Here is a 23,694-nt window from a genome sequence, read left to right as displayed (position 1 = left end):
AAGTCACTCTAGATACAGCTCTCTGAATTCTGTAAATGTGAGATATTTCCTCAGCAGGCAGAAAAGGTTCAAATCAACACCAAAATGTCACTTCATCACCAGAAATGCAATAACACAACCACCAGTGCACCACTTTGAAAAGCAAAGCATTTGACTAGTGACTGAAGCCCTACTGGGCTTATTTATACAGCTAGATATATTCACCCTCCTTTTTATTCTTTTGGTCTCCAACAACTTCAGACAAACATGTCCCGAAAGCAGCTCAGTGCTGTATGTTTACCAGCTAGCCACCAACTAACTCTGTCACTTGGTCCTGAGTTGGTAGTGTATTTTGAAGCTTTATTGCTGAAAACAGCTGCCTCATGTGGCTGGAAACAAAATGAACGCCCTATATGGCAACAAAGCAGCCTGTTACTTTTCGAGAGCAACTTTGGGCTTTGTTGGGTGTAACAAACCCATAAAGGATGTGGTTTCTGAGGGTGACAGTCAGCTGGTTTGTGTTGCATTGTAGTTCTTTTTTAAGATACAGCAAAAACAATTATGACAGAATATACAATCGGTATGAATGTTTAGAATCAATCTTGTAGTATCCATCCCGTTAAATAAAATGAAGATTCAGTACACTATACATTTCAGACTACAATAGATATCACTATATCATCCACCCTGAATATACTATGAATATACACATACAGCAACTCTCAAAATGTCTATCCTCCAAAAGTATCTGAAGAGTCGCCGCTCAAATCTATGACTCTGAAGAAACTGCCTCTGGACACTCCTGCTCACTTTGTCCATTTTTCCTACCTGGAGCCTTTCCTGACCTGACTCAGGTGTCCCCTCTCCTCTACATGATTGCAGTGCAGGTGGTGTTGTCGATAAGCCAAAGTCAGGTCTGGCTCCTCAGACAAAAAAAAAAAAAAGGCAGTAGAGGTTTGAAAAAAGGCAGAGAGAGAGCCTGCAGGGGTGCTGACTGGCAAAGTGGCTGCAACCTTACAGAAAAGCAATGATGGGACAAATCGGTGATTTATTAGTATTTGCAGCATAGCACTTTATCCATGACATAAGCAGAAGATACAGCGTGAGAATGATGGAACTGGTCCAGCGACAACAGGAGTGTGGTGAAGCAATGATACACACTAAGTGTGGTGTGGTAAAAGCAACTGTTAAGCAAATTTAGCAGGATCAGGGGAAAATGCTTATGTTGTAAAAGCTGTTGCTGACGAAAAGAGTATTAAATCTGACATCGGTTGAGTCAACTCTCAGTTTTTTTCCCTATTTATTCCCCCTGATTGTTTTAAAACTCTAATTTCTCTACCTCCTGCTGTTCAATGAAAACTGAACATAATTTGTCATTTCTAACAGAAGAAGAGCAACAGTGCAGCAGTGTTGTAGCAAACATGCAGTAAAAATGAGACCAGTTCATTGGTACATCTGCTTATACAGTCTATTGCCTATGAATAGATGGCCGACTGTCAGTCAACTGCTTCAAGACAAGCCAATTTGATAGCATGACAGCTAGATTATCTCTTTTCCATGCTATAATAATAATGACAGTACCGGCCACACTGTTTGATTGACAGGTGATCTATGTGAAGTGCAGTGCAGAAACCCAACAGCAATGAATGCTTTGCATCAAAGATTGAAAAAACTTGCAAAAATCGCCAAGCGCCAGAGCCAGTGTTTGCTTTGTTTGTTCTGGGCTACTGTAGAAACATGTCAGTTCAACATGGCAGACTCTGTAAAAGACAACCTGCTCCATCTGTAGATAAAAACAGCTCATTCTATCATCATTGGCACTGTTGAATACTATATTCAATGCCTGCTATGTATATCCTATATACTGTAAATAGTCAATTCTATGTTGTGGCCTATATACTCTATAGAGTAGTATCATTTTCATAATCAAAGTGACAAATAGCAACAAGTATTGCGGAAAAGCGATAAGATCATAGACAAACAGTTGTGTGTAGAATTCTTTTAATATTCCTATAATATTTTTATGATCATTCAGTAGCATCTGTACTGCTGAAAATACTCCCTCAGACCAAGACACCTCTATAACCAAATAGTTTACATGAGGCATGACTACAAATAGTATAGTTTTTACTGTCGATGTTTGTATCCTGGAAGTAGAGCAAGTAATGTGAGTAAGGAACTAAACCTGCACTGACCCTACTACGCTCATCTGCTACGGTTACATTTTTCAAGGGAAAGTAAATACCATTAAAACTACGGTGTGTTTTGAAAAATAAGCAGTATAAAAATACTGGTGGTGTCGGGGCAGGGTGGTGCTCCCATTGGTCCATCCACCTGTTAAAAATCAATCATCAAATCAAACAAGTCACCTACTGTTTGTACTTGAAAATCAGTGCATTCTAATAGTGGGTCAATTTTACCCATTGGCGGTTTTAGGTCTACAGCAACCCCTGGCAGTTCTATATGATGGCTGCATACAAGATAAATGCTATAAGAATAAGGCTAAAGCTACACTGACGAAGCAAAAAGTCAGCATGCTCTCCAGCTGATCCATTGAGAAGACATGGAATTTTCCTATTTTTAAAGTATTTGTGAATTTCTCCAAACCAAATAAACAGCTACTATTCTTCTACTCTATAACCCTCATATACTAGCACCTTGGCCAATTGTGCAGCAGGGGAGTGGCCTGTGGTGGCCATGGCCAATCGGACTGAAGTCGGGCCACCCCAACCCAGCAGCACATTTTGAGTCGCTTATTTTTTTTTCCGTATGCAGAACCACTGTTCAGTTGCTTCAGCTCTGTTGGGGACACCTTTTAGCATCACACCCAACTGGTTGCATTGCTGTCCCCCACCCACTGTGCCTGCAACTCCCTGGCTGCCAGTCTGAGGGGAGATCAAACACCTGCTGCTGCTGAGTTTTGCTGATGTGGAGTAAAACCGGAGTCTCTCCTGGCAGTATAATTAACAGAAAGACGGTGGGGTTTGTTTTAGTGAATGACGGGTGGTCGAGCATGCTAGGTATACAATAGCTATTGACTTTTCATGTGGCAGAGATACCGGCGCTGAGCCAGATCTGATCTGCTTCACGCGCAGCACAGTTAGTTTTCTGCAAACTCACTGTATCTGAAGATTCTATTCTGTGATCATTAAAACTAAACTAGTTTATCTGTATTGATAATCCTCACTCAGTCTTTGGGGTAAGGCAGAGTGGGGAATAAGAGAGTGTGCAAGTTACCCAAAGAGAGACCTCGGGACAACAGCTCGCAATTTGATGGTTGGCTGATAGCCAAGTACAAACAATATTGTTATGTGAATGATGTTTGAGTAATACAATGACTCGGTGATTCCCTCAAACCAATATCTTAATAGTCTGCTTTCTGTCTGCCTCTTTTGCCCCCTTTGTCTCTCGGAAGGTGTGCACATGTACACACGTGCGTCGAGCAGCATCTTATTTTTTGAAAATGCCAAACCTAGCCTATACTGGTCCAAGTCTCGGTGCTAAAACCTCACCACTACTGCCAGCACTGGGCTGCAAAAGTAAAGACTGACCCAATATTCCCCAATCTCTTCCTTTGTACTGTATATTGTGAGTACAAGGAAATTTTTAATTAGTAACACAAACTCACATAGGCCCCTTCCCCTTAACCAATTACAAAGATTATCATTAATTAAAATTAAAATTAATTAAAGGAAAAGTCACATCCAAAGTCAGAATGCATTGTTATACATATATTATTGTTTTGTTTTTTAACTTTCCTTTTTTTTATTGTCGACACTGTTAATTAAAAAGCATTTGAGATTCAAGCCATTCCTGTTCAGACTGACCTTGACCAGACTATATATATATATATATATATGTATATGTATATTTTTTATTGTACAGTTTTGGAAAGTAAACTCTAAAGTCAGTGTTTTGTAATACATACAGTATTCCAGTTTGCTGGAAGTAATTATTTCAACAATTTATGTCTGAATTTCGCCAATAATTGCATTGAAATAAACTAGAAATAGCATTTTTTTTATGAATAATGAAGAAAGAAAGGAAAGGAAAATCCAACAACACAGGCTGCCCAGGCTTGGGGGTATGGTCTGTTTAGTTTTCACTGGCTAGGGGTCTGTAAACAGCGAAGCTAAAATCTATTAGATGAAAGTAAGAACATGAGCTAAACTCCAAACAGCAGAGATTCAGGTCCAAAAGTAATGAAAGCTGCAAATAATATTATTAATAAAACATAATGAACAAATTGGCACTGTTGCCCGTGCATCCACCATTCTGTCTGGGCTTTAGAGACACATTTTGGCCACGAGCAAAGATCAGAATTGAGCCTGTACAGCCACACAGAAATACTAAACAAGGAACCAACTTGTAGATAAAGCTTGCTTACTACTAGTGAGAGATAGATTCACAAATAACGTGGGTATGCTGTATTGTAGTAGAAGTGACTAACAATGTGACAAGGGGAGCACCTAGAGCAACTACAGTAACTACACATCTTTCTGCTGAATTACCACAAAGCCAGGCATCACAGGAAACACAACCTACAGACACACCCAACATCAGTAGCACGGTGGTAAAATGTGCCAAATAAGGCAATTTATTAAACACACAGGATTTAAACACCTAAAATAATGCCTGACAACAGTGTAAGGAGAGGAAGCGGAGCATTCCAGCTGAGATCAAAGCGTGCGAGCAACAATGCGGTATATAGCTTATCGTTGCTTGTGATCCGCGGCTCCTCAGCCACACAAGCACCTGTGTGTACATTTCCCAGAAAAACAGCCTCCGGTGGTGATCATTAGCTCTCCTCTGGAGTAGCGGGGTGGATCGTTAGCCAGCTTCAAGGAAACACCATGCTGTTCGCTCTCTGTATCTGGGGTCACACTGCTGTTTGCTTTTATTCTTTTCTAAGTCTAATCTGCTCTCCTTCAGACATTTATCAACTTCCAGCTGTCAGTTTTCTGCGTTTTTTTTTTTTCTTTTGTTGTCTCATGACTCGTTTAGATGCTGGAGTTGTAAAATCACAACCATGTTGCTGTACTGTACAGCCTGGGCACACGTTTGAAATGCAGGGTAGTGCTTTTTCATTTATGTGCAATATCCTGCTTTTTTCTGTATCTGTACGGCTGCATGCTGGCCCTGATCAGCTCTGCCCAGAGGAATAGTGGGTAATGTATGGAGGTGGTGGTTCTTATTAACAATTAACATAATTACAGTATAAAGGGGGAAAGCCTGGGCCGCCCTGCTCTGGTGAGCTTTAATCCCATGTGGTTTGACTTGCTCAACATTAAATGAAAACCTTTTAATGGTGAAATTCTCCTCTTCAGCAACATGTAGAGAGCTACCTGTCTGTGGAATCAACTTTTCTGTGCTACACACAGGGTAGTTTTCATAGCACAAATAAAGTTTGTCCAACATGTTGCTGAATATGCATGCATTTGTTGTGACATTCTTAAAAAAGTAAACTTACTGATTATTAATGAGGCTGATTCCAGTATTTTTAGACTCACTATATTTATATTTGACTGCTTCTAGGCCAACAAACTGAATAGAGTTTTTCCATCAGAATTTCAATGTTAACTCCTCCTGATAGTGTGGAGAGACTTTTGAAACACCATTTAGACCCTTGTGTTGGCAAATAAAATGGTAATGTTTGAACTTTTGGGTCAGTGATTCACTAATTACTTCCCAAAACGTTTCCTGCTAAGAAATACTCTCGTACTGATAATAGGGGCGATAGAGACAGTGCAGACAGTTATTATAGTTAGAGTTTAGTTCATTGTGTTGATTTATGAGCATTTGTTAGTTTCTAAAAGAGGAAATGCTGTGGGATTCAACTCATGACCTCAGTGTTTCTGAATTCCCGCCTATTGCCATATATGCATGCACTATTGTAGGAATGATAAAGTATGATCTGCCTGAGATAATATCTGAAAAGTATTCACGTAAATGGTCTGTGCGATCCCTTCTGAAGAAAATATTTTGCTGCATTTATTCACAACAAAAAGTACATCTGCAATAGGGAAAGTTATCCTACAGCTCTCTCTTTGTCTTAGTAAATCCCCTCTGTTCAAAAGTACCATATGGTTTATTTTCTCATCTTATATGGAAACATTCATCAGAAAAGAAAAATGGTTTTGTCCTATAATCAAAACACAAATATCTGCCTGCAGTTGAAGACACGAGGACAGAATGAGTTTGTTCACATTTAGATATCTGTCATTGTTTTTCCTGCGTAATATACCCCAAAAAGAGAGTAGATGTGCAAGTGTCCCTTCCTTGTAGCATGTTAGGTCAGTGAGTATGCTGTCATATAGTGAATATGAAAAGGCTCTGACTGCGGTATCAGATCAGTGAGCACCTGATAATAAGCGAGATCCACCTGAGGAAATCTATTCTCATTACTTTATATGGCATGGTGGACGTACCGCATACATTATTCATGCATCCTGCAATATCTTATTGACCTCTGTCAAGGACATTTGGACAGGCATTCATCTTGACAAAATTGGCCAATCACAGCCTCCAAATTGGACATATGCAAAATGCAGAGGTTGGTGTACAGTGCTGAATAATGTGAGTCTCTGGTGCACGCTGCTGTGAGAATGAAATGTACGCACAGAGGCGCGTAATGATACCTGTCTGCCGCTAATGCAGCCAGAGACTGATAGCCTGAACACTGCTTTGACCCTTGACCTTCTCACATTTGAATACCACAGTGTAGGCCTTCATTGTTTTTCTTCTTGACTGTTAATTGGAATAAATACAACTATTATAAAACATCTGTCTTAAATGCCAGGGTGTTCTGTATGAGTCACTCAATTATATTGTTGATTTTTACTATTGACACTTTGTAATTATATCGTAATTATTGATATTGTGAAGAATGTTGCTCATTTTCCACTGTTGTCAGTAATGGTCCTTTTCGTGCAGCTGGAGATTGTTATTGCTTCCTCTCTTGCTGTTGCTAATAGAGAAGTTAATCGTAAACAATTACTGTATATCCCCTTCCTAAAACCATGAACATAACATGCTGGGTGTATTAGACAGCTCTGCCTCTCCACACTGCTCTGGTTCGGTGAAACAACGTGAAAACACAATGTCAGTCCAGGGCTGTTGTCAAGCTAACCTTGGCATTAATAACCTCAGGTCAGAACCATAAAGATTTATTCATTCAACCTTTATTTACTTCTTGGGAATACATCGAGGGGTGAAGCCTCATTTTTAATGATGCCGAGATTACATTGGGCGACGAGAGACAACAGAGATAAAAATGCTCGTACTGTCCCTTGTAACCACTGGGACATATTTAAACTGATAATGTTAGCAGGATTTGCTGGGAACCAGTGCACAATCTGTCTGTCTTATTCACTTAATAATAAAGCCTGGCATTTTAGGAACTTGACACTAGTTGGGGACTGTCTCAGAAATCCAAATTAGCCGGCAGAGCATTTGCAATTTTTGTTGACAGCTTTCAAAATTTTGTTGTAGACACTTCAGGCCAACTCTCTTTTCATCTGGACCGTCTACCACTTTTTTTTATGATTCTAAAATTATTATTTAAAATGTGGCCAATGAGCTGATAAAGCCTGCGGTTTCTCAGTAGCTTTTTCAATTTATCATAGGCAGATTCACATCGCATTCACATTCATCTGTGCCTCCTCCACATTATATACACAACCTCCAGCTTTTAAACATAAATCATGCAATATGGCCCCAGATATGTTTGTGACAAACAGATACAGGTAGTAACTTTGCGTTACATCCCTGCTGGATGAACTGGTGTTACTGTCATTGTTGATTATGCTGTTTCTTTGTGTGAATTGTGTTTCAAGGCGTCTGGATGGCGTGGTGTTTGACTGCGGCTGTGATATTCGCTGGATCCAGCTGTGGCAGCAGAGAGGAGAAGCCGGGCTCCATACCCAGCAGCTGTACTGCAAGAACGGAGCCTCCAAGATACGACTGCACAACATGTACATCCACAACTGTGGTAAGAGGAGGAGGAGGAAGAGGAGGAGGAGGAGGAGGGAGGGTGTGATCTGTGAAGAGGGGAAAAAAAAGGTAGCAGCATGGGGAAGATGGAGGGAGGAAAAGGGTAGAAAGGAGGACAGCAAAGGAAAAGGAAACAAGCGAAGGGTAAAAAACGAGAATGTCAGACGGAAGAAGACAGGAAAAGCAGGAGAAGGGAGGAAAGGGTTAAAGGTGAAATGGAGGAAGCAGAAGAGGAGCAGGGAGACGAGTGGAGGCGAGAAGGGGAGGAGGTATGACAGAGTTCAGAGGGTGAATCTGATGTGAGGAGCTGTGTGTTGCTTCTGACAGGGGCTGTAGACTCTGCAGTATTATCTCCTGGTGGTGACTCATCCCTGAGAAATCTAGTGTGTGTGTGTGTGTGTATCCCACTTCCTCCTTTGTATTAATTTTGTTACATTAATGAAAAGTGATTAATTGATTTGGTGTGAAAATATGTAGACACAGGCAGTGACAGGTGCACATTAACATGAACACACACTGTGTGTGTATTTGCATGTGTGTGTTGTCAGACTTGCCAGAGATCAGTGTGAGCCACAGCAGCGTGTTGGTGATGGAGGGCGACAATGTGACTGTGAGCTGCAATGGATCTGGATCGCCGTTGCCTGAAGTGGACTGGACTGTCGGCGGCCTGCACTCCATCAACACACACCTGGTCAGACACACACACTCGCACACATACAAACAGCTGTGAATTCATTGTGCTTTTATAGTTTTACAGCTTCAATGACACTGAAAGATGACAGAATGCCATCTAATGATTTGAATTTCATTTTTCTTCCATGGCCACTATAGGCCTTTTTCACAGCGGCCATTTTGACATGAAATAGTAGGGAAAACACAGGTGTTACCAATGAAGTTTCAATTCTGTTAGGTCAAACAGAGTCAGGGTGCTGCTATTGTGCATGTAGGCTCACTAGAAAGGCTCTGCTACACTTAATGGAATGGTCCCTTAATTAGTATAATTCGTAAAACCTGTGTTTACCCTACTGCTTCATGTCAAAATGGCTGCTGTGAAAAAGGGTCACAACTTAAATCTGAAGAGTGATGAGATGATTAATGATGAGGTAAGGAAAGAAGAAAACATTCTGCTGTGCAAAATTATATTCATATTTCCAACCTACTGGATAAATATTGGATAATATGACTTATTTGGGTCTTGGAAAGTTAATTAAATGAAACCATCTCAGAAATTAAAGAGGAAAAATATCTATTTGGAACTCAGACACAATTGAAATATGATTGATTTGTTTGCGCTGCCGTTTGTAAGGGGTGATAAGCAAAATCTATTGGAAACCACTGATAACAATCTAAACAATTGCAAGTACATTATATTAATTTTAGTGTGACAGATTTCCATCATAACGTCATACTTGAACCATCTAATAGTGATAGACGGGTTGGACGATTAATCCGTCCGATTATCTGCCATTTTGAGACAATCAGCATTGGCCGATGTCTGTGCTCACAAGGCTGATAAACAACAAATGTCTTCAGACTCATCTGCAGGCGGCATTGTCAGAGTGGCTGCTGTGGAACAGTGTTAGCGCTCCCCCCTGTGACTTTTGGGAAGGAGGTAAAAAAGTTGGTTTTCAAGCCCTGTACTATAACTCTCATGTATCCTACTGTAAACATATACCTGAATTCCCTATACAGAAGAGCAGAATTAAACATGACTTTTCTTTGTTTTGATATTGGCCATTGGCAGCCCTGCTCTCTAAATATCAGCATTGGCACTGGCCATTAAAAAACCCATATCCATATATAACCTCTACCATTTAATTAATGTTTTCTGGGTCCACTGGTATTTTAACACTCAGAAGCTTTCAGTTGAGGTTATATCTTTTTGCTCATATTATGTAAAACTAAATTTGAATTGGTTGTTTTTTTTTAGTGCACCTGTTTTATTTCATTTTGTAATTCATCATGTATAGGTATTTAACTCTTAATTGAAAAAAAATAATTGTGATACCAACAGATTGTAGTGGTTTCTGATTATTCTGCATATTCTCATCTAAAATCATAATTCTATCACACTGTATCAAAAAATGTGTTCATTTATGTGACTTAATCCTAAAAACCTACAATCATGATCCAGCTAACTGTGAATTAGCATGGACTTTTGTAGATTTGGGCTGTAGGACATGTTGCTGTGACAACAGCTCCAGATAAATTTCAAAGGCTACTTTGACAAACTGAAATATCCAGGCTGTATGTCACATCAAGCTAACTCACTTATTCACATATGAAGAACAGGGCCTCGATTTAAGCTGTTTTGTAGCTCTTGTAACTGTTTGGTATATGTTACTATGATGATCTACCATGCTCAAAATAAGATACTTTTGTAAGACTGAGAGGCCTGGGTTGAACCCACAGTGAGCTGGCTAACCTGCTAATCTGGCTCCCTGAGACAGGCCCCAGGGACGCCACAGCAACAACAACAGCAGAGATAAACAGCATGAGGAGGAAAACAGCAGTTTCTGAAATTGCTGTGTGGCTGCATTTGTCATCTGTGTCTTTAATGCTTGCAGTGACTTTACAGATGAAAGTGAAGTCTTAGGGAACCTGGCCAACTGAGGACAAGAAGGGAAGCATAAGCATTGTAGTTGGCTACCTAAAGGTGAAAAGCTGTGAATCAGTTAGTCCAATTAGTGCCAAAAATTGCAGTATATCACTCTTTACATTCTTGCCAGTAGTAAGATCAGGCTAGATCGCTGCAGAGACTAATTACTACTGGTAGTGTGTACTTCACTTTATTCTATTTTATTTAATGAATCAATAATGAACTTTAATTGCAATTCAGTAATTACAGATAATTTAATCTCCGGTAATATTAATTATGGTGTGTATATCCTTCACAGTCCTAAAATCTGCATCTCTCATCCTCTTTCCTTAGTCCAATGTATACTGGCCGAACATCCACTCTATCAACCTGACTCTGTTCAACATCAGCCGAGATGACAACAACTTCCAGCTGACCTGCATTGCAGAGAACGTGGTGGGGATGACCAACTCGTCCATCCAGCTCAACGTACAATGTGAGTTGGATTTCTGTTTTCTACGATTAAATCTAAGGAAACTCTGGCCGTGGACGGCAGAAGGGACAGGAGTGAGGTGTAAGCTACATTTAAGCCCATAATGGACGCAGTAACTCATGACCAATGACAAACATTTCACATTTACACTACAGGTTGTGGTCGCTTACATTTTAATATTAATAAGAACATATTATTCCCTTAAAATGATTATTCCCTGTATTGCTTTAAGATTCAGAGGGTCATTATGCTGCCCATGTATTATGTGCAGGTTCCGACTAATTTGTTTTAATTATAATCTAGTTTAGGTTTAATATAATCAAGGTAAATAGTGAAACATCTAAAATGCCTTTTGTTTAAAATGAAATTAAGTAGCTTGGCCTGAGGTGTGTGCGGATAATGTTACCATGTCACCACAGTGGCATAAGAAAAACAAAAACAACAATGCTAATGCTAATTGTGATGTTAAGCATGTATAATGTTTACCTTGTCATCGTTTTAGTTTAGTGTGATAGCATAATATTTGCTAATTAGCATTAAAAAGTGCAGCTGAGGCTCATGGGAATTTCATTAGCTTAGCAATGATGATGGCGCAAGCAAGCTTAAGGGATTGCCCAACATATTACAATTTATGGGAAACATTAATATCTGTACGAACTTTCATAGCAATCCATCCAATAGCTGTCAAAACACTTCCCTAAATGCCAAATATGTCGACACCATGGCGCTAGAGGAAAAGTCAAGATAATTCAATCTGGACCAAAGACTGACTGACCAGTATTACCTCCCCTAGAGCAATGCCGTGAGCAAGTGTGTAAAAATGGAGTGTGTCATTATTTTTTCTCAGGTTTAAATGCTGAGTTTTAAATGTAGTGTGAACATCTGTACTGAAAAACCACCTCCATCAAGCATGCAATAACTGAAATATTATCAATTCAATCACCACTACATCTCTCTCCATTGTCTCCATCAATAGTCATGTTTCTAGGGTATTATATCTTATTTGCTCCTTCTTGGAGTGGATACTCTGAATAAGGCTCAAATGCCTAAAATGTAAAATTAGGTTGCTCTGTTGTTAGATGCACTAATCAGTGAACCCTGCTGGTGTAGTGATTGCTTGGAATGAAATCTTGTTGCCGACCACTGAGCTAGTGGCTTATCCACATTAGAGCCCGTCAACTGGGGACTACCATGGTTTGGTAAAATCTGGCATAGTTCGGTACAGGCTGGTAAGATTATTGTAATCCAGTATACCATAAAACAGCACAACTTGCAGAACAAATGGTCTTAACTGTCAGTGATTTTTACAGCTTCATTGTGAGGCTTCTGCTACTCAATCATTTTGTGAGGCATAAATCACTGTCCTACAGCTACTGTATCTACGGTATTTGGTCAGGGCCAAAACAAGCTGGGCTGGCTATATAGGCTTAAAGACAGTAGATCTTCTGGCTTTGAATTTGACTGACCATAGTGAAGAGCTAACACCAGTCAGAGGTAATAATGTATTCATTTGGCCCGTATTTGCATTTGTAAATATCTTTGCACGGGATGTAATTATCTTTTTATCAACTTAATGAGGAAATGTTTATATCGATTCTGTTAAATGTTTAATGCCCATGTATTTCACATATTTTCTCTACAATGTGTAACTCCTACAATATTAACTTTTATTCATTTTTATGTTTATTTTAGCCAACTTAAGACCTTATGGAAAGATTGTTGTCTTAAATACTGAAAAGTTTAATCCTGACTTGAAGTGCAAGATAGCATGTGTTGACTTTTTCAATATTTAACCAAAATCCTGGTCTGTCTTAAATTTAAAGCTGCCTTAGCCGATATGGTTATGTTAACTATGGATCAATTAACCATTTGTAATGTGAAAGGGATCGCTCATTGGTGCAGTGAAATGAGAGTGAATGTATTTACATTCATCAGGTGGCCAGGATAATGCTCCATGTCTACTTGATGTGTAAATAAGCAACTGTTTGCTAATAAGTTTGCCATATTAACTTAAATGGTGATAATACAGTATGTCAGTGGGAAGCTTTTTAATAAACAGCATATGCTCAATGAATGGAAGGCAGGGGACGTATTGACTGTATTGTCTCGTATCTTGTTAATTATCCTTTTTTAAATCTGTCACAACTTTTTTTTTATTAAGTCAAGATTATATCATGAATTGTGCATAGTTTTAACAGGAATGGTCATTACTGACGTTTAATTTAACCGGGCAAAATCTGGCCAGAGAGAAAAAGCAATAACGTACAAAAAAAACAACAACGCTTATTTAGAATGTAGCTGGTACAGTACAAACGCTTGAAGCCATGAATACTTGTGTTTTTATTTTGCATAAGATGTCTTTCATGGCAGCTTTGATGGACTTGTGTTGGGGACTGAAATATATCTTGCATTAATGACGCTGACATTCTAAGAGAATAATTTACAACAGAAAAAAAATCTCCTTTATCAAGCAGAACAGCCAAATTATGCAGGTACATTTAGAATGCAATGAGGTGTTGCACAGTTACAAACCAAGTGAAATTGATGTAGCCAATTAGCAAGAATATACCCTCCAGCCCACATGAAAGCTCAGCCTTGATCTGAGCGGAAAAGGAAAAAGGAAGAAAAAAATACAACCCTCAGCAATGATAAAGCAATGATTAGGTAACCATCAGAATATTCCTCTATATCCAGTCCATGAATTACAGCATATACCTCAGCTCTTACACAAGTTTACCCTGTGGATTGGCCCTGAGCAGATGTGGGACAGACTATATTCAAAGCCAATATTTATCAAAGGTGCTTGACGTTTTTCTCTTTGTAGCAAGCTTACTGTTGTAGAGCGCAATCTATTGTGGCTGTTTGCAATGCATCACGCTACAGGACAGCTGAGATTTGTCACCAATTCAAACACTCCCTACTGGAGCAGAGCTGCTAAGGACCATGCTAGAATGACAGATTGACTTTGCAACATCTAGTCTTCAGGGCTTCCTCCACACGGACACTCAATGGATGTACATCTCCAGGCATTTTTTTCTGTTGACACTCTCTGCTGGTGCTGCAAATTAACTTATTAATTTTTCACCACATGCTCTGATGGTAATTACATTTCCTCCCCTGTGCAGCCTATTGTCTCTGGAAATGTCATAAAATAGCTTAAACTGCTGCTCTGATTAGGGAGTAATCTGATTGACAGGGAAATTACCAGCCGTCAAGTAACATTCTCTGCATTCAAAGATGAGTCCCCTATTTTAGCGAAACTGTAATTAACCACAATGCAAATTCTGCAGGCCCATTGTCCTGCTGCTGTCTGGAACAATAGCAGCTCTACAGCACTGTGGACTCGCATAACTTACTATGTTTTTTTTCCTTTGGTCCTATAGGCACAATGTAGCTCTCTATTAAGAACAAGGCACTAACTAATACTTAGGTTAGTTGTTCTGTTCCCTGAGTAGCTCTACAAGTAGAGCAAAGCATTAACTCTTAATATGAATAATTAATGAAGAAATTAGGTGACTGTATCCCTCCAGACACTCCACACAATAACACTATGCTGCTTGTACAGGTTATAATCTTAATCACAATGTGGCTCATCCCAGAGGGAATATGTGACAATATCTGCCCCATGAAACTGTTGCCTCCCCTGTCACCGTCAGCCACGACGCCCTATCTGTAGTCTGGCTGGAACATGACATTTGAAATATGCCACCACTGTTACCACTAGATAACATTGCACAACTAGCCTTGTATTCAGTGTTCTCACTGATCAAAGGCATGTATTTATCAAAGCTTGTCATCTGTATTAGCGCCACAAGGACACCATGTTGTTGTAGACCAGTATGGAGCGCCGCACTGATTTGTATTGTATTGACTGAGACTGGGCTGACAGCCACGCTGAGGGGAAAATGGATTGTCCCCTAACTGTCCATCAACAAGAGAATTTTCCTTTTCCACTCTATGTCTTTAAGTGGCACGGCTGTATACCGCCCATCTTCTTCCCTCCTCTCTCTTTCTTTTCTCTTTCTTCCTGTGCTCATAAATCAAAGCTCTGCACACTCCCCCACACCAGCACGTTCACACATACACATGCCTTAGTATTTAGTTCAGTTGAATAACTTTATTGTCACTATTGTCTAGCAGGAACAATATCACAAAAGCAATTTATGAAATGACAGCTTTCAAACACTAATAAATACTTTGTTCCTTTTTTTTTTTTACTGGAGGATTTGAAAACATGAGGTATCCATGGTGCACAATCAACAACGGTTATAAAAACTAGAGCTGTAATTAACAGCTACTTTTATCCTCAGTTTACATAAAAAATCAATTATAATCAATTTATCACCTATGAATGATGCACAAGTGTGGTGTTTACAATTAGAGTGGCTCGCATTGTGCTTTTTTCCTAAAATGAAGTTGGCAATGATCAAAATACCTCAAACAAATTGAGACACAGAAAAGCTAAGCCCAAGTAGCATTATTGGTTAGGTCTCTAGGCAAAAAATGAAGCTGCCATATAGTCACTTTTGTGTACTGTTCTTACGTTAATGGGGACTTGGAGGCTTGGAAAGGTATATACACAATGCACAGAGGGTCATACTGTAGGTGTGGGGGAGTCAATAATCGGGAACCAACAACAACATTTTGCTCTGGGTCCTCCAAACAGGTTAATCCAGCTATGCAAATCCTCTATTTGGTGCCAATAATCAGTGAATATTTGGTATTTTTAATGAATACATGACTTAACTAACCCTAACCCTATTTCATGATTAAAATTATAATCAGAAAACATGTTACTATTTAATAGCACATTGCATGAAACTGCAGGGTTGGCTGAATGAAAACATAAATACACACATGCAACCGTTCTCTAGCTATATTAATAGGGTTGCTCACACATGATTATAGAAATGCAGACTTTGTTAAGACCCAGCTAGAGACAAAGCAGTGGTGTATTATGAGTGTATGTGTGTGTGTGTGTGTGTGTGTGAGTTTGGTGGGGGCTGGTATGTAGAACAGACACAGAGAGAGACTGCCAGGTAATGCCGTCTGCCAAATATTTCCTTTTGATGATGTAGCTGCAAGAGTGACTCATCGCAAAGACAAATCAGTGGATGAATTGTTTATGAAATGTATCTGATGGTATTAAATTGATAAATTGCCTCTCAGCTTGGCAGTGCTGTGGATTTAGAGGTGTGTTGCTGCATGTCAGAGGAGGATGCTATGTGCTTGTTTATGCAGAGGAGATTCCTCTGTCTGTTTCAAGCAAGAGGAGTCCCTCTGTATGTAACACACGGTAAAAGGCTCATTGCCACTACCAGGCAAAGAAACCTGCCTCCTAAATGTCATATTTTCCACAACAAATCAAAACTGCTTTGTGTTTAGTCTGCTGCTGCATTATTATTTTATTTCCAAAGAATTGGGACAGGTTTTCATCAGCCCAAGGGTTGTGGAACTTTCTCAACACATAAAGGTCTTAATAATACTCAAGTTATTGCTCAAAAGGAATCAGAAAGCAATCAGGAAAACTGATGAGGGTTTCAAGACAGAAAAGAGAACTTTCGAGTGATCCAGGAACTGCTCATTCTGCTCTTTCCTCTACAGATGGAGAGTATGCCTAGAATCTGTCATGTAAATTCCATAGTTTCTTCTTTCTTGCAGTTCCTCCAGTGATCCTGAGACTGGCTGAGCCTGAGCAGCGCCATGATACCTGCATCGAGTTCACGGTCCGCGGTTACCCCCATCCCAAGCTGCGCTGGTTCCACAAGCAAAAGGAGATTATCCTGAACGAGTACATCCGAACTGAGATGGACTTCTACCAGGACTATCTGGAGGGCTGTCTGACCTTCCAGAACCCAACGCACATAAACAACGGCAACTACACTCTGGAGGCCAGCAACCCTCTGGGAACAGTCACCAAAACAGTGTATGGTCACTTCCTCGACATCCTAGATGACGACGACGGTGAGTGGTTCGCTTCTTCTTGGTAGTTATTCCTCTCTGTGCTTGTGGTTGATAAGTGATGCACTGTTGGCAGCTGGCAGTGTTGATGTCCTCATAATTACTATTGAGAGTATACTCATGGGTAAAATGGCATTTAAACAAGGGTTATGAACACATTTTTACTGCCTGAATATCGCCTACATTCCTCAGGATTTAAATAAGAATAAAAGCACAGGAGCAAAAGAAATACGGCCAAGAAACTCCCTGAAGAGCATGCATGGCCCACTTTTTGGGAATGATTGGAGCAAGTCTTCGTCTAGTTCTAATTTCTTGTTTAAACTACCTGTTGTATAAATGCCAGCTTCCGTTCTCGGTGGAGCAACTATTGGGAGCTTTTAGCTTTTATTAAACATCTCCCTTCACAGGGTGCAAGTTGTGCAGTTGATCCCTGCTGGCTGGATCACAGCCAGGGTTCACCCACAGTTCAGTCAGGTAGATTGTTCGCTTGCAGTTCATCCCGAGTTCACAGGGAGGGGGGAATAAACCCACAAAGACTGGCAAATTTCTCCCCATGGTAAATATTCCAAGGTTAATACCTTGTGTCAATTTATTGACATAGCGTGACTTTCTCTGTCTTCTCTTTTGCAGACCTAGTGGAACTAGGTGAGTGTTTCTATTTTCCAATTTAACCCTGCTATTTTTATTTTTATTTGTTATTTTTTGTACTATTTGTTTGTTTGACGTCATTATGCACACACACACACAGACACTTCCGTAACCATGGAGAAATTTGGTCACTTTGTGTTGCAGTTCATAAACATCTCTTAGCATTGCTGCTCAATTTTCTGGACCCTGATAGCATTATTATTAAAATATCACTGAATGCTATGTTCCGGTTATATGCTCTGCTCAAGGGCATCTCAATGGTTGTTGAGAGAGAGAGGGGTTAGCATTTCTCATTCACTTTGCCTGCTTGGATCAGCGCAGCCAGTCAAGATATTTAAACCGGAGTAATAAACTTGCTTTTTTTCAGGTTGTTGGAATTAATGCTGAGTCACTATACCATGTTACACTGTATCATGTTTTATTCCTCATACATCCTGGTGTCATGTTACTGTTCATGCTAGTTTTAGTTCTCTAAAGCCAACACTTCTCTGCTTTATTTTTTAATTTTTGAAGAGTTGATGCTTCAGACAATCCTTCAGTGATGCCCTTCTTTACCGTCATACATTTCCATACACTTTCACAGAGAGGTGTCCTGTGCAGCCTCAGTGTACTTCTGCTGGTTGGTATAAGCAGCTCTACTTGAGCAGCTGGGCTTTGGTCAAGCATTCGCTAAGTGATGCTCTCCTTTGTTACTACAGCTGTTGATAACAATTGCAGATTTAGCCATTTAGTTCTTACTCATTTTTGATGCAATGGGTCTTATATTTCAGACAGAGGCACATAATGCGGACTGCTCTTTATAGCACATAACCATAAATAATATTATTATATTAGTTGGTTAAATGAATCTTAAATATGCTCTAGATGGCTAAAAACATGACATTGTGCTATCATGCAAGTATGATAGCATGTGCAATAGTAGGCAAAATGTAGGATCCGACTGCTATTCGATTCTAATATAACCCTGTTTGGCTGCTGAGGTTACATGCTTGGACAAGAAAGACCTAGGTTTGATTCAGGCTTTATTGTTTTTATTGTCAAAGAGTGTGTTGGGGGTGGCTGGGGTTGCTGGAGTGAAAATTCCCCAAATCTAATAAAGAGAAAGACAGAGCTGCTAACGTTATCCTAAACTGATATAGTAGCTTCCAGGACCAGCTCCCATACAGGAAGAACATACTGCAGGGTGCATGTGCTACTTATGAACAGGGCTTTTGTTTAAATGTAACCTGACCCCACGAGATAATGTAGTGTGAAAATCTCTATGGCATTGGAAGTACTGCTGGACTACTACTGTATCTAGTTAGCCTGATATGCTATCGATTTCAGCTTATGTTAGAGCAGTGTGGATTAAACACACTCTAATACATTCCTTATGCTTCACTTCTTCTGTTTTGAAGGTTAAAAAAGGACCTGCCTTCAAACTGTTACATATGGAATATTGCTTAATTATAGCCCCATGTATACATCTTCAATGTGTGGAGAAATAGTTATTCTCTCTACTGTTTTTCTTTTTTTTTCCACCCCAGGGAATTGTATCAGCAACTCAACGTGCATTTAACCTCTTCCCTAACCCCTAACTAACCAGCCACAATGTAAACAAGCTAGTTTCTCACCCTGTTAGCGTGTTGTGAAGCGGTCAGTGCAGTCGCCACTTCGTAAATCTCCTGTGTGTGATGTGTGGTTTGGCCTCAGGCTGTTGTGGAAGCCTCACAGTTGACGGCTTAAACAAAGTAGGCTGGTCTGATCTCTGACCTTCATCAGAGTCTTCTTCCATCTCCATATGAGGCCATTCTTTCTAATCAGCCATGGATTATAAAGTCGCAGCATGGCCAGGGATGTAGACGGATGGACGCTGACTGTGCGGCGAGCTGCATTAGGCAGGCAACGACTTCATGTTGCCACACATACACGCACACTTACACAGCTCCTGGGAGTGAGGCAGGTGAGGGAGAGGTGTTTGGGTGATGAGAGTGTGAAACATTATAGCGGCGGCGGTGTGTGAGGGAGTTCAGGCGTAGAAGGAAGAGTGACAGGCTGACTGATACTGCTGAGGAGAGAGGAGGGCAGAGGGAGGAGAGGAGAGAGGGATGAAGGCTGGGTAGGAGGGACAGAGGGATGGTAGTTAGGACACACACGCACGCACACACACACACACACACACTCACACACACACAGAAATGCACTTTAGTGTACTGTGTGTGTCTGAGCCAGTGGCAGCCAGTCTACCATGTGGCCATTAATTTGCCCACAATTACTCTCTGATGTCCTGGCTGGAGGCCTCAGACTGGAGTTTCCCTGACACCAGCTCATTTCGTTTCATGGCTCTGTCTCTGTCCTCTTCCCCTAACACTCCCCAGACCTCTGCTGTCTGCCAAAACTCCTGTTTGTAAAGGTGTGACATGTAACATCAAGAAATGGATTTCAGGATAATTTTGAGACATTAATATGAGTACTGTAGACTGTAGAGCTCTGCCACTTGAGTCCACACGCTTCAGATTTTTACATAAAGATGTCAAGTTGAGTTGGTTCTTGGTTGTTTTTCCAGCTGATTTGTTTTATTTTTTCTAATTTAACATTTGGTGCTCTAGGCTGTCTGAGCTTTTTTCTGCTTCTCTATTTGTGCATAATTCTAAACCAGCTTGTTTTAATTTGTCTGTGCCTTTGTGTACTGCGCTGTATGTATAAGCACAAGCATGCATTTGTGCAATTATTAGGAAAATTCCACAGTGTCTTTTCTCTTTGGGTTTGGCTAAAAACAAGTTTCAGGCTTTGTTCTCAGTCTTGTGACAGGTGACAGACTTGAGTGTGCATTCAATGCCGCAACTGAAAGCCTTTTATCAGCCTCTAGACATAAAAATGCATTGTTCATCAACATATCTCACAATGTCTCAACCTTTAATGGCACAAAACAGGGGCAAGGCAAGTTTCTCCTTGTTTACATCAATCCAAGGAAGGCAATTTTAGTCCATGTCACGAGATTTAACATTTATTCAATACTTTATAAAATGCACGATGAGCTCTCAAGAGGCACACAAATCCGGAAAGCACAAAATTCAACTAGCAATGAGATCGATCACAAAACATTAATGAAACCATTTGGCTTTGTTTAGATATTTACTGTAAATAAGCATGGGATTTAACCATAGGCCTTAAAGTTTCCATCTCAATCTGATGCCTGTTTTGTGTTTTTGTGTTGCAGTTCCTTCGTCGCCGTCAGATGGTGCAGGCCGACCAGAAGAAGATACATTTGGGGTGAGGTTTCTCCTTAATGATGTTTATGAAACAGCTGCCCAAGATGTTGCCCTCGGACTCAACTGAGAGCTGATGTGTGTTTCAGCACAAATCTAAACTGCTTCTTATTTGTCAAAGGACCCTTGTAGGGGTTTGTACTGTGTGTTGACATGCAGCGCCGAGGCACAAAGTGTTTACAGCAAAACCATGTTACAGTCATTTTTCAAAGCTGTACATTTGGACATTAATGATGTTGATGATGGTAACGCTATCCTGCAGTGTGTGCTGCTGTTTTTAAATGTTATGTAATATGGGGACCCTGTATAGTCTTTTGAAACCAATGCTGGTGAGTTACTCCACTTTCGTTCAGTAGACAGAAAGAGATGCTAACACAACCATGTTTAATGGCAGACCTTTTGACATCTCATAGCAGCCAGCACAGGTGTAGGACAATTCATAACATTAATAATGGCTGCAGTCAGTGAAGTGTGAAGGTTCCAGTTCCCTTATGTGCATGCTGGGGTCACTGGCATGGCTTACTGGATTACCTAAATGGAAGTGAGTCATTCTTCGTGTTATTAATTACACCTGTGCTCTTCCTGCTATGGCCAATCCAAGCTGTCCCATTTTTATCCCGCCGCCGTCAGCTTTTCCGGCGAAAATGACAACTCTTGTGGGCAGACTTTGAGCGCTGTAGCTAGCTAGCTAATCAACCCAACATTAGCTCCATGAATTGGTTGAAACTGCTGTTTGTGGCTGACTTTTTAATGTTTTCAGCTTGCTTGTTTTAAAATCAGAATCCTGTAAAAAGAGGTCTTAAATATGTGCTTGAAGGCTATATGACGTTATAACTAAAAGACAGAGGCTATGTCAAGCTGCTAGGCTAGTCAGCATCCTTATCAGCTGATGGTCCATGTGGGCACATAAATAAAGAGACAGGGTTATAGCTTTTGCCATTTAAATTTACTATAAAAAATTCTTTTAGGATGACTACTAACCATTGATGTGTTTGTTATCTCTGGAGAAGTCACTCAGGTTGCTGGAGTGTAACCTTCCTAAATCCAATAAAGAGCAGCACAAAGCAACTAATGATATCCTAAAGTTAGAAGGACCAGGAGCAGCTTCCACACAGAAGGGAAAATAATACGCAGTGGATTTTTGAGTTGTAAACAGGGCTTTGTTTTTTAACGTCACCTATGACCCTACAAACAATTGAAGATAATGAAATGCTCCTCAGCCTTGGAAGTAAGGCTGTGTGACTGCTGTTGGTAGTCAGCTTGTTAGACAGCTTACATTGTTAGGCATTTATTTTATTATTTTCATTATTTATAGTACTTATTCTTATCCAGAATTTTATCAGTAATAACTGGCTGTGATAGTGATAATTTTGATGAGCCAGGCTTGTGGCTTACAGTCTCAGTGCAGTTTGGAAACTGTACTGAGACTGTAAGTGGATGAGGATCATATTTAAATTACATTCTGTCAACTGGAATACATCACAGCCAAGACAGGTGTCTAACTTTTCTTTAGACTGCTGTAATCTATGAGAAAGCAGTAGTCACAATCTAGTGGATTAAACTGCGATTTGCACTATCTAAGGTGATCAGATATGGAAGGGATTATCATGCACACAGTGCTCTGATCGCCGCCTGAGTCTGACACAGCACTGTATTTCTCTCAGGTTTCCATCGCTGTGGGTTTGGCAGGCTTTGCTTGCGTCCTCCTCCTCGTCCTTTTTGTTCTCATCAACAAATACGGCCGGCGCTCCAAATTCGGTATGAAAGGTAAGTCTACACAAATAGACAGGCAGAAAGGCAGACGCACAGTTAACTCTGTTTTACGCCTTTCTGCTTGTTGCATCATTGTGCAGAATCTATTCCCCCAGCTAATCTTCTCATCAAAATCTTTGTTCACCAGAAAATGTACAAATGTAGCTACTGTAGAAGTCCTACTTTTCACTGCATGTTTACAGGACCGCTACTACACTTAAATCACATCCCCAAGAGGACTCTCTTGGAAAAATAAAGCTTTTTTCCCTTTTGAATGGACAATGAGTGGTCTCAGTGACTGTTGCAGGGCGCTAGAGCTTTGTTGCTGTGTGCTAGTTGAGTCCTCCTGAAGGCCATGCATTTACAGTCACCCATACACGTGCACTAATATAGACAACTACATCAATACTAAAGGACAGTGGGCATGCAAACGAGGTCTATGCACTGTACATACACCACATAGATTCACTGTGTGTGCTATTGGGAGCGATCGCAGAAGGGATCCTGAATTAATTAGTAGACTCGGTGCTGTCGATCATACTGAGGAATTCAATAGGATTAATATGGCTTTTGTGTATGCTGAGCTTTCATTTTGTATCAGCTCCAGGTTTTGCTTGTCTCTGGTGTTGGCATCGTGGAAGAAGCAAAAGCAGTCGTAGCGCTGATCTAGGAACAGAGAGCAGAGCAGAGGCAGGAGCATGTTAGCAGCTCAGGTCCTGTGGTTCAGGTTCAAGTGCTTGCCCACCCAACTACAGCTCTTATCAGTTGGCAGGCTGCTTGTGTTTGGTGTTTTGAGCTGCAGCTTGGGTATCATTCACAAAATACACGTCCCTGTGTCCCTTTTTAAAAAAAACCCAGTCTGTTCGTTTCTGTCGGTTTCTAGCATTTGTTCCTTTTTTCTCTTTAATCAAAATATGTTCTAATAACATTCCGCCGCAAGCCACCACCTTTAGGCATTCATGTTCTTCATTTCATACCGAAAGCATGGTGTAAAGTAGCATTAGCCGCTGCCATCCCTTAATTAGATACTTTACAGGATTAGA

The 23,694-nt window shown here is 40.3% G+C and overlaps 1 protein-coding gene across 1 annotated transcript in view; it reads left to right on the top strand.

Annotated features, from left to right (window-relative positions):
- Positions 1-23,694, top strand: part of ntrk3b (neurotrophic tyrosine kinase, receptor, type 3b) — a 136,238-nt gene that overhangs the window by 43,913 nt on the left and 68,631 nt on the right. Inside the window, exons 6-12 of the mRNA XM_035682205.1 lie at positions 7,815-7,969; positions 8,520-8,662; positions 10,904-11,045; positions 16,704-17,010; positions 20,571-20,584; positions 20,851-20,903; positions 22,564-22,666. Coding sequence (XP_035538098.1) covers positions 7,815-7,969; positions 8,520-8,662; positions 10,904-11,045; positions 16,704-17,010; positions 20,571-20,584; positions 20,851-20,903; positions 22,564-22,666 — 917 coding nt within the window. The remainder of the gene's footprint in view (positions 1-7,814; positions 7,970-8,519; positions 8,663-10,903; positions 11,046-16,703; positions 17,011-20,570; positions 20,585-20,850; positions 20,904-22,563; positions 22,667-23,694) is intronic.

The sequence above is a fragment of the Morone saxatilis genome, unplaced genomic scaffold, assembly GCF_004916995.1.
Source record: "Morone saxatilis isolate NCDOM2014 unplaced genomic scaffold, NCSU_SB_2.0 Contig11, whole genome shotgun sequence".
In the NCBI taxonomy this organism is placed as follows: Eukaryota; Metazoa; Chordata; class Actinopteri; family Moronidae; genus Morone; species Morone saxatilis.
Note: the sequence above shows the minus strand (reverse complement) of the source record. Positions and strands in the feature narration are given on the sequence as shown.